General features: G+C 48.1%; 1 protein-coding gene across 1 annotated transcript in view; it reads right to left on the reverse strand.

Annotated features, from left to right (window-relative positions):
• CAPN5 (calpain 5) overlaps positions 1-15,821 on the reverse strand; it is an 86,722-nt gene that overhangs the window by 43,764 nt on the left and 27,137 nt on the right. Inside the window, exon 2 of the mRNA XM_018569754.1 lies at positions 10,614-10,800. Coding sequence (XP_018425256.1) covers positions 10,614-10,778 — 165 coding nt within the window. The 5' untranslated portion in view covers positions 10,779-10,800. The remainder of the gene's footprint in view (positions 1-10,613; positions 10,801-15,821) is intronic.

A 15,821-nucleotide genomic window follows, 5' to 3' on the forward strand; every position in this document is an offset into this window, starting at 1 on the left:
TACAATGACACCTGGAAGTGGGGGGTGGGTGATATATTACAATGACACCTGGAAGCGGGTGGGATATATTAGGCAACAAGTCAACATTTTGTCCCTGAAGTTGAGGTGTTGGAAGCAGAAGAAATGGGCAAGCCTAAGGATTTGAGCAACTTTGACAAGGGCCAAATTGTGATGGCTGACGACTGGGTCAGAGCAACTCCAACACTGCAGCTCTTGTTGTTTGTTCCCGGTCTTCAGTGATCAGGACCTACCAAAAGTGGTCCGTGGAAGGAAAACCAGTGACAGGGTCATGGGCAACCAAGGCCCGGCCTCAGGGAGGCAGGAAGCAGAGGGGCAGCAAGGGTGTGGAACTCCTATCTCCTGATGCCTGGGACATGCAGTTCCGGGCGCCGGGTGGGTAGTTGTTTTCTACATTTAGCCCCGCTATGGCCAAGAAGAACTAAATGTACAGCAGGGGAAGCCGCCACTTATTTTATACAAGCGATGTGCAGCCTGCAGGTCTACCATTCTCCGTGGGGGGGGTTTGGCAAGTAGGGGGGCGCATTGAGGACCTGGCCTTGGGGCAGCAGAGAATGTAAATCCGGCCCTGGGTGTAGGTATTATTATTAATATATATATATCCAAATGCTTTGATGGGTGGGTGTCAGTCTGGAGGAGTGGGCGTTCCTAGGCAGGCTGTATTTGCATGCAGAGTGCTCCAGGTAATGTCCACATGTGATGCTGAGCCCTACGATTGAAAGAACTTAAAGCCAATGAATGAAAAGGGGCGGGCCACAGATGGTCAGGCCGGAGAGAAAAGCGCTAGATAATGCTGGATGTCCTCCAGCCTTATTATCTACTACCCCAACATGGAAGTTAAGTTATCTAGGAAGTGCTTTTCACTCACCTCAGAGTTCTAGCCGACCTGTGACAAAGAGACTGTCACAGGTCGGCTGAGTAGATCGGGAGGTGAGCGAACACATACAGGCATTCACTCACTTCTCGATCTTGTCCCTGCAGAGAGCCGTGACAGGGGAGGGGCAAGATTCCCCTCTCCCCGCTCCGATCCTCCAGCCCTGACTGGCGGAACGGACGGGGGAGGGGGCGGGTACAGCTGGCTCTGCCTCTAGATAGGCAGAGCCAGCTGTCACTCACGCAGCTGGGCGGATCCAGACATAATTGTCGGGATCCGTTTTAGCTGCGGCGTCTCAGTATACCGTTAGTTTGTGTCCTCCCGTTACCCTTAGGAGAACTATGGGGAAAAGCCCTGACCCCATAGTTCTCCTTTAAATAGAGATCATTGTGCTCTGGATATCCAGCATTCATCATAGAGAAGTTACAGAACTCGATGTGTGTACATAGATCATGAATAGTATAGGACAAAGGCGCAGCCTCGGGGGGGCGGAGAGTATGTATTCGCTTTCCTCCGGGTGATACAGGAATAATTCATGGCGGCTGACGCACGGGGTGTAAACACGGCACAGAGACAGAAACCAGATTACAGGCCCAATTAATGGGAGCAGAAACCTCAGGGAAGAAAAGAGAAAACATTTTTTCAAAAGGTTCTTATGGTGAAAACCGCAAGTGGAAACCTCGGAATCTACAGAACTCTACAGAGCGGGATCCACAGCACTGCGGACTCTGGGAAAACTGCTCACGTGTCACAATGGCTGCAAGCAAAAAACGTAAGAACGCCGGTCTTCCAGCAATTCATCAAAGTTTTATAACCGCCCCGGACAATGTTCTCCGTTATCCTGGAATAAATATCAGAGAGCCCAGTACCGTCTATCACTGATTTGTTTTTCTTTTAAATGGTTCTGTTATTATCTTTTTTTTACACTTTCAGTGTAAAATAAATAAAAAGTCTCGCAATCTGCGCCAAATAAATAACGGTTCAGAAATGGAGTTTGTCAATATTCACCGCAATAGACCTGGCGCAGTAGAACGCCAAGAAGATGATGGCGCATGACAGAGACACATTCTACTATGCGAATCTAAAAGAAAATGATTATGTTGCAGTGCATGTCGTTTTACATGCAACGGGCCAAAAAAAAGTCACGCGCGACAATTTGCATTCACCAACAACCGCTAATTTTTGTGTACCTGGCCCTTTTATTATAAAAGAGCCACCCCGGGTTTATTTTCTTTTTGACAAATGGACCGGAGATTGTATTTAAGGGCTTGTTCACACCAGGCCAGCACAAGTAACCCACTTCCTGTCCTTGACTGACAACGCTCACTCACCGTACAGTATCAATGAGGGGAGTTGTCACTCCAGAACAGGTCTACAGAATCCCCCCCCTGCTCCTCCTTTTCCGTAACAGTGTAGCTGGGAATGCTAATAACTAGGGATGCACCGATAACGGTATTTCGGTATCAAGTGCAGATATTTTTTTTTCCGATACCAAGTACCGGAAGTCCCATTCAGGAAGCCAGGCGGTGTGTAATGACTCGCCACCCGGCTTCCTGATTAGCAGGGAAGCCGTCCCCATGCTTCTCGTCACTAGATGACGAGAAAGCATGGAGCCGGCTTTCTGGCCAATCAGGAAGCCGGGCGCCGCGTAATGACGCGGCTTCCTGATTGGCCGGGAAGCCGGCTCCATGATCCCTGCCGGTACAACTGTGCAAGGCTGAAGGGAAGGCCGGAGGTCAGATAGAAGACAGACGGGAAGGCCGGAGTGTAGATTTAATTAAAAAATTTTCACTTCTTGGTCATTACATGCTGCCCGACTCCCGATTGGCCGGGAAGCCGGCTCCGAGGACAGGAAGAGGGTTACTTATTCTAACCTGGTGTGAACAAGCCCTTAAATACAATCTCTGGTCCATTTGTCAAATCAGGCCAATCAGGAAGCCGGGCAGCATGTAATGATGCGCTGCCAGACTTACTGATACCCGAAGTATCGCGCTAGGCATCAGAACATTTGGACGAGTACTCGCCCAAATACTAGTATCGGTGCTGATGCGGAGTATCGGTATCGGTGCATCCCTACTAATGAGAGTGCAGCACAGGCGGAGAGCACAGGAAGTTATCAGCTGGCAAGATTTCGGGCAGGATCAACAACAGGGATTTTTTTGCACTTACTGAACAAATAAAAGCATTCAATGGTCTATTTAACAGACCGACCAATAAAAAGTTCAGCGATGGGGTTTACATAACCTTTAGAGAAGAACTCCGGGCAAATAAAATCTTAACCCTTGCAGTGGGCAGCTAAAATAACAGATATTGAGACATACTCATCTAAGTCATGATCCCGGCTTGCTGCTAGATGGCTCCCTTCAGCCTCACAACCCCCCCCCCAGCAATGGAATGTCCCTCAGCATCCTCACGTCCTATACACTGTATAGTAATGGATGTGATGACTCGGGGGTCCTTAGATCACCAGAGTGGAGGGGAGCGAGCCTGAGGGGATTGGTTGTGCTTTCGGTGAGTATAACTTGTTTTAGCTCCCTAGACAAAAAGAGCACTTAACCCTTGCAGTGCCGGGGTAGCCCCACTGCAAAGGGTTAAAATTTGCTTTGCCCAGAGTTCTGCTTTAATACATTTCTGAAAAATCAATGAATGGATCCTTCACCTTTCGAGCAGAGTTCACATTCCACGTCACAATGGAGTTGCCAGGTGTATGCGGTTAGTTTCCTGTGCAAATACCGGAGTTGCACACACAAGGTGTGACGGGTGACTCACTCCGCAGGCCGCCACTGTCACTTCAGAGCTAGAAAAACAACGAAATCTGGAGACTTGTGCAAGAGCTTTCTACAACGAGTCACCAGGGGGGTAGGAAACCTGTACAGAGAGAAATATGTAGGCTGCAATGGCGGACCTGCTTCTTAAAATGCCGTTTGCCTGGCTGCCTGTGGCTTTAGTAATATCCAGGTCACTGATGTGGTGGCCTGGGTCAGGATACCAAGTGGTCGGAGGGAGTCAGCACATTTCTAGTGTCTGAGCTCCCCTCTGAACCCGGAAGCAATGAGGATTTTGTGATTTTCGGGTTCAGTCTGCCACAGCAGCCGGAGAAGCAGCCGATGAAGCTTCATCAGCTTCTTTGGGTTCCATAGGTGACATTAGGAGTCTAATAGACTCTTGATGTCTCCATAAAGAGGACCTAAGAATATGGACACCGGCACTCCGATAGCATATAGAATACGTCAGGAGTGCGATGGGTATATGGATCATAAAGAGGACCTGTCACCAGTGGCATCACAAGGGGGGTGCAGCCTGCACTGGGTGACACCAAAATGATCGACAGTCATTTTGGTGTCACCCCCTTTGAAAAGTTGGGCACTCGGTCATAGACCGAGAGCCTGACAGTTTCAGGAGAGAGGAGGGGACCTGGCGGCATACCTTATCCTGGCCGTGTGAACGTCCCTTCCTCTGTCTGCTGGTGTCCATCATCAAGATGCCCGCAGGCAGGTATCCACAAGATGACCGTGCATGCTCGATGATGTCACAGCGGGGTGTCACCCAGTATCCGCTCCGGGTGACAACTGGCCTCGGGACGCCCCTGGTGTCACCCCTCTTAAAAGTCGGACACTCTGCAATGGACCAAGAGCCCGACAGCTGCATGAGAGAGAAGGGGACCCGGTGGCATACCTTATCCCACCAGATGAACATCCCCCCCGGCATCCATCACCAAGATGGCCGCCGCAATGAAGTGCATGTGACACAATTATGCATATGCGTAATGCCATCACATGTATACGTAATGACGCGCGCACCCAGTGACACCTGGCCTGGTGAGGCCGCAGCCCGTCACTTCCTCTATGCTATCACATGGGGATTGTTACCGCCCTATGTGATAGCAATAAAGTTAAAGGAGAACTATGGGGTCAGGGCTTTCCCCCATAGTTCTCCTCAGGGTCACGGGAGGACATAAACTAGCATCCTCCCGTCACCCAAAGCTCAGTATATGGCAAGCTAAAGCTCGCGGTATACTGAGACGCCGCGTTACTGTCGAGATACACCCAGCTGCGTGAGTGACAGCTGGCTCTGCCTATCTAGAGGCAGAGCCAGCTGTACACGCCCCCTCCCCCGTCCGTTCCGCCAGTCAGCGCTGGAGGATTGGAGAGGGGAGAATCCCTACAGGGAGCCGTGAGTGACCATCACGGCTCTCTGCAGGGACATGATCGAGAGGTGAGAGAGCGATGGTATGTGTTCTCTCACTTCCCCATCTATTGAGCCGGCGTGTGATAGTTACATTGTCACAGGTCGGCTCGAACTATGAGGTGAGTGAAAATCACTCACCTCATAGTTCTCCTTTAAGTGTAAAAAAAGTCTAAAATTTTGAGACTTAAAAGCAATTTATTTGGAAATAAAATCAGCATCTGGGGTTCTACTTTATATGGTTCTGTGTTTCTGTAGAGTCTCTGCGCAGTGATTCCGTGCGTCTGTTCCCTTCAGTTCAGATCCATCAGTCAGCTCGCTGACTGAACACAGACGCCGCGTGCGAGACCCAATGATCTCATCTCAGCCGTTGCTGACTGTACGTCATGGTGCACGAGGAGCCAGCGGAGGGAGAGTCTACAGATCACTACAAGAGATACATGTGTGCTAATATGGAACAGCAAGAAGATAAACATCGCAAGAACTGTCAGCTAAATGTTGCAGTAACGGCTCAAAGTGTTCTTCCTGAGAAAATACAGAATTTCAGTCTTCTATCTGACCTCCGTCCTTCACTTCAGTCTATCTGACCTCCGTCCTTCCCTTCAGTCTTCTATCTGACCTCCGGCCTCCCCTTCAGTCTTCTATCTGACCTCCGGCCTCCCCTTCAGTCTTCTATCTGACCTCCGGCCTCCCCTTCAGTCTTCTATCTGACCTCCGGCCTCCCCTTCAGTCTTCTATCTGACCTCCGGCCTCCCCTTCAGTCTTCTATCTGACCTCCGGCCTCCCCTTCAGTCTTCTATCTGACCTCCGGCCTCCCCTTCAGTCTTCTATCTGACCTCCGGCCTCCCCTTCAGTCTTCTATCTGACCTCCGGCCTCCCCTTCAGTCTTCTATCTGACCTCCGGCCTCCCCTTCAGTCTTCTATCTGACCTCCAGCCTCCTCTTCAGTCTTGCACAGTTGTACCGGCTCCTCTCCTTTTCCTCTGATATCACTGCACACTGCAAGCTTCTCACAATGTACATTAGAAGCTGCAGCAAGTCAGATAGGCTGGAGGACGTCCAGCATCATCTAGCTTTCCTTCTCTGTCCCTGGCCTGTCCCTTTCATTATTTGGATTTCAGTCCGGCCATTCATGGAAGCTCAGCATCACATGGGGGCATTACCTAGGGCACTCTGCATGCAAATACATCCTACTTAGGAATGCCCACTCCTTCAGATATGATGCCCTTCCTCTCTTGCCGTTGTTGGGCTGTCCGTCCAAGAGTGAATGCCCAACTTTTAAGAGGGGGAGCCACTAAAATGGCTGTGAAGTCATTTTGGTGTCACCCGGTGTGGGCCACAGTGGCGTAACCAGAGTTCTGGGCGCCCGGGGCAGAAAATTTTTTCCGCCCCCCCCCATTATATAAACAACCACTGGAACTGTACCCTGCACCTCCCCCCCACACACACATGTTTTTATTTTAATTTTTCAAATTTTAATATTTTATTTTTTTAGAAACTTTTTCATTTTTTAAAATTAATTTTTATTTATTAATTAATTTTTTATTAAATATTTTTATTTTTTACTTTACTTTTAGGGGCTTCGGGGAAATATTGGGGGTCTAAACAGACCCCTGATATTTCCCTTTAAAAATAGAAAAAGAGATTGAGGACACAGAGTCCTCAATCTCTTTTTCTGTGTCCCCTGTTATCAATGAACAGGAATCCTTTATGAGTGTTCCTGTTCATTGATAACATGGTATGTTTACTATAACTACAATTATGAATGAACAGGAGGAGATGTAGATCACTCCCATTCATTCATAATTGAGGATATAGTATACATACCAGGTCCTCAATTATGTACAAACACTCAGCGATCACTGATCACTGAGTGCTTGTACCCGTTCTCCTCTCTGACACACACTGTCATAGGAGGCTGCAAGAGGAGAGCCCAGCCTCCTGTGACAGCGCTGGCTGTCTCCGCCCCCACACCGCTCTGCTGCACTGTGATAGGCGGCCGAGCGGTGTGGGAGGAAAGACACCGGCCGCTCACAGCGCTCGTCCCGCAGCGCTCGGCCGGCTGTCATTTTCTCTCTGATTCCTTTCATCCCTGCTGGGCACTGCTCTGTGTCCCAGCGGGGATGAAAGGAATCACGGCCGCGCCGACAAAACGGCAGTAAAATGTCACTTTCGGCATTTAGCCGAAAGTGCCATTTTCGGCCGGCGCCCCCCCTTCACTTTTCGCCCGGGGCCCGCGCCCCTGCTGCACCCCCGGTTGTTACGCCACTGGTGGGCCACACCCCCCGTACACCCCTTGAGACGCCACTGGGTGAGGTCGTCCTGCTGCTGAGATCCCGGGGAATGGTGAGCACCTCAAACCTCTTAAGAAGCTCAATGCAAAACATTTGGGGTACTCTTCACTTCTCAGATCTCGCCGCAAGGAGGATGACGTCACCCTCGCTCAGGAATGGCGGGCGGAATCTCGGGGAAAGGTGAATACACCGTCCAAGGTTTCCCCCTTACGAATCGGAGTTCAAATTTGCAGCGTTTCAGCAAGGGGGAAGGGAGGGCACAAATAAAAAGCGGACCGAGACACAAAGTCCACTTGAAAGTTGTCCACTCCAGGTCCTGGCAATCAGAATCTATCAGCAAAGCAACTTTGAGAAGGGCATGCTGGGACTTGTAGCCCCCCAATAAGTGGCTGGACACAGACATTATACAGTTGCATTAACCGGCAAGCACTCAGTCCTGACAATCCAGAAAGAAAAGTGTTTTTATTCCCCGCCGCAGAACACAACGATCCATCCGTGAGCGGAGATTTATAAATAGTAGTCAGTGAACATTCCTGCATCAGAAGCAGCCATTAGTATTCCGCGCCTGAGGCCAGGGCCTTGTGAGGGGAAGCCAAAATTAATTTTCATTCTCCCATTAGCGATGCTGACAGGGCAGAGCTGAAACACGATACAGACGGCGGCTGTCATTAGCGAGGGAGGCGCTGCCAAGATTGCACAATAGACCCGATCTCATTAACAATGCCGGTAAAGAACTGTACTCATAGACAGACTTCCCAGTAATGTGTCGGGTTAAAGGGGAACGCCGCAGAGAGAAGAAAGGAGCAGTGATGTACTGTGCAATACTGCTGAGTAGGAAGCAGAACCTGCCTATGGAATAGTCCATGTCCATACATAATGATAAAATATACATAGAAGGATGGTAAAGGACTTCTATGTATAAAGGACTGGTAAACAGTACTTATAGATTTCCCAGTAATATTCCAGCTTAAAGAAGAATGCCGTACAAAAAAAAAGAAGGGGTAGTGATGTACTGTGCAATACAGCTAAGTAGGAAGCAGAACCTGCATATGGAATAGCCCATGTCCATACATAATGAAAAATATACATTGAATTCCAGTAAAGAACAGTGGTTACAGATAGATGTCCCAGTAATCCTCCAGTTTAAAAAAAAAAAAGAATGTAATGCATAGAGGAAGAAAGGAGCAGTGATGTACTGTGCAATACTACGAAGTAGGAAGTAAAGCCTGCACACGGAACAGTCCATGTCCATACCTAATGATAAAATATACATAGAAGGCTGGTAAAGAACAATATTATAGCTATCCCAGTAATATTCAAGTTTGAAGAAGTATGCCTTGAAAAGCACTATGTGTCTCCAGTTATGAATGAACAGGAAGTGTTTTACATCACTTCCTGTTCATTCATGAGTTTCTGAATTGGTGGAAGCACTCACTATAGAGGCTTCTATCCCTTCATAACTGGATGATGGTAAATATTTTACTATCGCCGGTTTGTAAATGAATGGGAAGCCTCTGTGTCCTCAATTTCTTTTTCTATTTCCAAAGGGAAATGTCAGGGATCTGTTTAGACCCCCAATATTTCCCCTGAAGGCCCCCCAACAGTAAAAATAAATAATAATAATAATAAAAAGATCGCTTGATTTTATAAGTCAAAGAAACATGGAATGTGAAATGTTTGTTCTTTTGGGGGGCTCTGTGCGCCACTACAGAACGCTGAGCGCCACTACAGAACGCTGTGCGCCACTACAGAACGCTGTGCGCCACTACAGAACGCTGAGCACCACTACAGAACGCTGTGCGCCACTACAGAACGCTGTGCGCCACTACAGAACGCAGTTTAGCCCCCCAATATTTCCCCTGAAGGCCCCCCAACAGTAAAAATAAATAATAATAATAATAAAAAGATCGCTTGATTTTATAAGTCAAAGAAACATGGAATGTGAAATGTTTGTTCTTTTGGGGAACTCTGTGCGCCACTACAGAACGCTGAGCGCCACTACAGAACGCTGTGCGCCACTACAGAACGCTGTGCGCCACTACAGAACAATGCCATAGATATTGCTGACAGCCATGGAAGATATTGATGAGACGGAGGGCACAGAGGATTCTTATTCCATGCACTCAGCGCTGATATTCAATCCCGACTCAGCCTGGAACACTGAAGACTTTGCACTTCATCGGCTCAGCGCTGCTCGGACTGCCATCGATTCCTGAAATGGGAAATGGCCCAGGAAATAGAATCCCAGTGCTGGGGAACAGAGGCCGGACACAAGACATTCTCCTGGGAGAGAACTACAGGTCAAGTGTCTCTAAACCTTTCAGACTTGTGCACAGGGCAGGATTCCTATAGACCTATCGATTCCAATATTCACTCCCAGTATACTTCTACCAGTATTCCTGCAGACTCCCTATTCACTCCCAGAATACTTCTACCAGTATTCCGGCACACTCCCTATTCACTCCCAGTATACTTCTACCAGTATTCCTGCAGACTCCCTATTCAGTCCCAGTATACTTCTACCAGTATTCCTGCACACCACCTATTTTCACCCCTAGTATACTTCTACCAGTATTCCTGCACACCACCCTATTCACTCCCAGTATACTTCTCCTGCACACTCCCTATTCACTTCCAGTATACTTCTACCAGTATTCCTGCACACCCCCTATTCACTCCCAGTATACTTCTACCAGTATTCCTGCACACTCCCTATTTACTCCCAGTATACTTCTACCAGTATTCCGGCACACCCCCTATTCACTCCTGGTATACTTCTACCAGTATTCCTGCACACTCCCTATTCACTCCCAGTATACTTCTACCAGTATTCCTGCACACCCCCTATTTACTCCCAGTATACTTCTACCAGTATTCCTGCAGACTCCCTATTCACCCCCAGTATACTTCCACCAGTATTCCTGTACACCCCCTATTCACTCCCAGTATACTTCTACCAGTATTCCTGCACACCACCCTATTCACTCCCAGTATACTTCTCCTGCACACTCCCTATTCACTTCCAGTATACTTCTACCAGTATTCCTGCACACCCCCTATTCACTCCCAGTATACTTCTACCAGTATTCCGGCACACCCCCTATTCACTCCCAGTATACGTCTACCAGTATTCCGGCACACCCCCTATTCACTCCTGGCATTGTACCGACCCTCTAAGATTGGGAAAATCTAAAGTTAAAATGGCCTTGTATCTGGAATCCCCTTCCCATGGTCTCGGCTTACCTTGGGGCGTTTCCACTGCACTCCTTGGACCCGCTGCGTCTTGTAGAACAGGGAATCATTGTTGGCTGGGAAGAGCGGGTCCTCGAAGAGAACCTTCTTCTTCTGGCACTCTTTCTTCAAGCTGTAATAATCCTGGTTCTCGAAGGGCTTCACCGCAGAGAACATTCTTCACCACCGCGTATATGACCTAGACACGGCAGAGCACAGGAAATACTTGAGTGTTACGGTAACAGACATATCAGGACACATGTCCTAAATACAGACATCCCAACCTGCAAAACCTTATTTCAGGGGGGTTCCCGTCTCATTTCAGGGAGTTGCCCTTTCTTAAAATCTTATCGGAAAGGTTTACTCAGAGTAAACCTTTCAGGGAGAAAGTGTCTCCCTCGCAGACCTCAGGGAGCCGCTATCTAATAGAGGGAGACTCCCTGAACATCAGAGAGACTTGAGATCCCTGTAAATACAAACACTCGAGAACTTGTATCAGAAGTGATCAGATATTGACAACGTATCTAAACCCAAGAAAAGAAATGTCATATATTGCAGATTACCGGGCCTCAGACGTTGTGTCTGCATTTGTTTTCATTCTTTAGGTTTTTTTTTTCCCCTCGATTTTCACCTGGTGATCCGGCCAGGAACACATTTCCCATGTTATGGTGGCTCCAATCTATGGAGGAGCAAAAGGAGCCGGACAGCAGCACTGTCACCCTGTGGGGAGGGCGATGTCAGGTGCTCTAGTAGATTTAGATGGAAATGACTAACACATTAAATCTGAACTCCACATAACACTTTTGAAGCAGTTAGGGCTTGTTCACACCAATTGTGTTCCAGAGCGGGAGCTGCTGGAACGCACCGCGAACGCTCACAAAACTTCCCCCTTCGTTCTGGGGCAGGAGGGGGGGGTGGCGGTGCATTGAAGTCAATGGCACGCAGCCATAAACCCCCCCTCCCCCCCCGGCTGCAGTGCGATCGGATGCTTGCCTGCGTTCCGTTCCACTGCAAACGCGAAAGATGCTGCATGCTCTTTTTTTTGCGTTTGCAGTGGAACGGAACGCAGGCAATGTTTTGCCACGCGTCTGATCGCACTTCAGGGGGGGCGTGGCTGCGGTGCCATTGACTTCAATGCACCGCCACGCCCCCTCCCGCCCCAGAACGAAGTGGGAACGTTTTGTGAGCGATTGCGGTGCGTTCCAGCAGTTCCCGCTCTGAAACGCAACGCAATTGGTGTGAAGGAGCCCTTACAGTTTTTTTCCCTCTTGGATAAAGGTTTTATATAAATAAAAGCTGACCATTGTAAGCCCCTCCCTGTCAGTGTTAAGTGGTTTGGCCCCAACCCTCGATCCGCCACTTTTGCTGGTCAGCTTGGCCTGGTAAGGGAAGGTGAAAAATAACAGACTTATTGGCCGGATCACCAGGAGAATATAAAGAGGAAAAAATACTAAAAACAAGAAAACTAATGCAGCCGCCACATCTAAGGACTGGTAAGCTGCAATATATAAGACGTTTGCCTTTGTGTGAGATACGCTTCTAGGGCTTGTTCACACGATGTCCAGATTCTGTCCAGACCAGAACAGTTAGCTCCTGCACTAAAAACGCATCACCATGTATCCCTATGAGTTTTCTGGGCTGCAGTTCACACCAGTGCACTGCTTTCTGTTCCGGACAGAAAAAATACCGCATGTCACATTTTTTTATGCTCCGGAACGTGTAAAAAACGCAACAAAAACGCGCCGGAAATGCACCACACTGCAGCTAACCGAAAAAAAAAAGTGTATTCTTGTTCCACTTTTGATGATCTTATCACCGTTGTACTTCCTGTTTGTGGTGGAGCAGCAGAAGGGAACCCTGTACAGTTGAGCAACATGTCCCCGGACACAGAACGTTTTGTGGGTTTGGTGGAGCATGCGCCACAGCTTTATGACCCTCGGCATCCCCAATATAAAAATGTGCATCAGAAAAATGAGACGCGGAGAGAGATTGCCTCCAAGCTCCATGAAGATTTTGCTTTGTTCAATAGTGAGCAAAAGCATGACTGCGGTGAGTGATATCACATGTATGTTGCCTTTACTGTATGCTGGAAGTGACCGCAGAGCAAGAATCTGCATACTGACAGCCCCCCCCCCCCAAAAAAAAACCAAACTGGAAGGCGTTCGGAACACGGTAAAAATGCATCAAAAACGCGCTGCACGCTATGCACCGCGTCTGCAGATCTGGACCAGAAAATGGTGTGAACAAGCCCTAAAGGTGCCCATACACCTTATGCTTATCGGACGAAACGTTTCGTCCGATGATAGAATAGTCGTACGATTTATGTACCGCAGCCCCATCCTGCCCCGATGATCGCAAGATTAATTTAGCCGTAATTAACGAGAAGCACCTGGACGAAATGCGGTAATTGATTTGTCGTATTTTCGTTTGCGCATGCGCAGTGTAGATCGTACGACTTTTGACAGACGGAAACGCCAGCAACCTTACGACAATCGTACGATCGAGCAAAGTTTTCAAACATGCTTGACCGTCAAAAGTCGTACGATTGTACAGTACTATCGGTTCGGGCACTCTATTCACACGTACGATTGTCGTTCGAAAAGTCGATCGCATACGATTATCGTCCGATAATCGTAAGGTGTATGGGCACCTTAACACATCCCAGGTAATCATATGAAGGAATTCAGAAGTGGCATCAGCTGTTCTCAGTCTGTGAAATTATAACTTCCACCCACACACGGGAAACTGGTTTTTCAGGTGCGTTCAGAGCAGGGGATTCTGGGTAATGGTGCGAGCCATATTACAGTAATACGAACACAATAATGTTTAAAACAACAAACACACGGCAGTAAAAGTCGGAGATGACTCAGACAAGTGGAAGTCAACCAGCGAATGGGGAATCCTCCGAATACCAATGTTCAGCAGTTCTGGCACAATGATTGCGCAATGTTATTTTATAGACGTTCCCCATGAGAATCCATCACTTATTACAGCTGAGTCAGGTGCAGGTCTCCGAATGAGAGATTCACCTGCAGAGCAATTAACCCAATTCTTGGAAGGAAGTTGGCTGTAGCTTGTTCTCATCATTATAATAGACCTAGCGATTTCTTATTTCATGGGAGGCGATGTGGGGGTTAGACTAGTGGAGGTCAACCTTCTTTATAAAGTGGGCCTCAAGTGTGGCCCCTGACATCACCAAAGGGCCACACATTATATTCCATAACTGTAATGCTACAGAAAACTGTAAGATTGCAGACATGCTACAAGAGATGGCCAGAGACTGCACACATGATACAAGAGATGGCCAGAGACTGCACACATGCTACAAGAGATGGCCTAGAGACTGTAGACATGCTACAAGAGATGGCCAGAGACTGCACACATGACACAAGAGATAGCCAGAGACTGCACACATGCTACAAGAGATGGCCAGAGACTGCACACATGATACAAGAGATGGCCAGAGACTGCACACATGCTACAAGAGATGGCCAGAGACTGCACACATGATGTACAGTGGAGTCCATTCTAGGTGAGGCACTTCCCCCTGCCCGCTCTTAGCTCCCGCCTCCACCCCACCCCTAGCTCCCCTGCCATCCCACCCCCAACACCAAGCTATGTGTGAAGGAGGGAGGAGTCTCCCTCACTTGCTCGTCACTGCTGAGGCATCAAGATCGATGGCCTCAGTGGGTTTTTTATCTTTTTTTTTTTATTGGACAGCTTGGACCAATGGCGCTTTGCCATTGGTCCAAACCATCCATAGAGCTCACGCCTCTAACAGAGTAGAGGCTGTGACAGCCCTTGCCTCATCAAGTTAAGTTACACAAGCAGTGGGGAAGCCCGCTAATGTGTAACCTAGCTTTCTGTCAACAGCCGGATGCAACACTGACTGTAATTAACATCCAGTGCTTCGTCCATGACAGGTTACACAGCGGGGAGGATTTCCCCGATATCTAACCTGTTACAAGCCAATCTGAATGGAGAAAAAGCCGTCAGCTTCAGACTTGAAGCTGACAGCTTTTTCCTTCATAATACTAGGTGAGGATCTGCCTCCCCTGACCGCACGTCCCTGTTACAGGCATGCTACAAGAGATGGTCAGAGAAGACAGGCATGCTACAAGAGATGGTCAGAGAATACAGGCATGATACACGAGATGGTCAGATATTATAGGCATGCTGCAAGAGACCATCAGAGACTAGGGGCACGTTGCAAGCGATGATTAGAGACTGTAGACATGCTGCAAGAGATGGTCAGCGACAGTAAACATGATATAGGAGTTGTTGCAGACTGGGGACACGCTACAAGAGAAAGTCGTAGACTCAGTGGCGGAACTACCGCCGGTGCAGGCGGTGCGGGCGCCCGGGGCCTAGTAGACTGGAAGCACATTACATGACACTGCCCTTACAGCCCCTTTACAAAATCAATGTTTCCACATTTGCGCTCCGTACAGCTGACTTATGTCTCATCACTTCTGTCACATTGAATATTTCTCTCAGCAGATCCATTATAGGAGGTTAAAGAAAGAAACAAAAATGAGAACAGGGTGAGCAGCAGTAACAATGAAGTGTGAAAGAAATAAAGCAAAACGTTTAACTACTAAAATCCGGTCTAAAGAAAATGTTTCCTTCACGGAGTGAGATTCTAGGAAAGAAAGACAGAGTACTGTCTGCAGAGGCCCCAAGGGCCACACAATCAGTGCCAAAGGGCCAGATCTGACCCCCCAAGCTGCAGGTTAGGCACCAGGGGGGTGAGTTTAGATCCTCAGTCAGGTTTTATTGCTGTGTCTCCTCTGGGGAAGTCCACACAAATTCTATGAGCTGTCGTTCAGAACGAGAGAAAACCACCAGCATCTCCTGTAACTTGGTGCAACGGGTTTTAAATCAACGTCAAAAATAGAAAAGTTCCCCATCTACCAGATCATTAATAAAAAGGCCGAATAGAAGGGAGATTACTCAGAATATACGGCGGGGTGAGTATTGCGCATCGGGCTCATTACAGGAAATATCACAGATCATTGATCGGTCCGGCGACAGCATGAAGCTTTATGTGTGCCCTGTGGATGGTATTCATCAGAACCTTGTAATACACCCAGCACGATCAATACCCTGAATAAGACCCACTTCTAGTCATTCTAAAAAGTCATGTGTGTCTCATTCATTCATATATATACACATATGCACACACGCACACAGTATATATATATATATATATAAGAAATA

Source organism: Nanorana parkeri, unplaced genomic scaffold (assembly GCF_000935625.1).
Source record: "Nanorana parkeri isolate BGI_ZX_2015 unplaced genomic scaffold, ASM93562v1 scaffold1389, whole genome shotgun sequence".
NCBI classification, from domain to species: Eukaryota; Metazoa; Chordata; class Amphibia; order Anura; family Dicroglossidae; genus Nanorana; species Nanorana parkeri.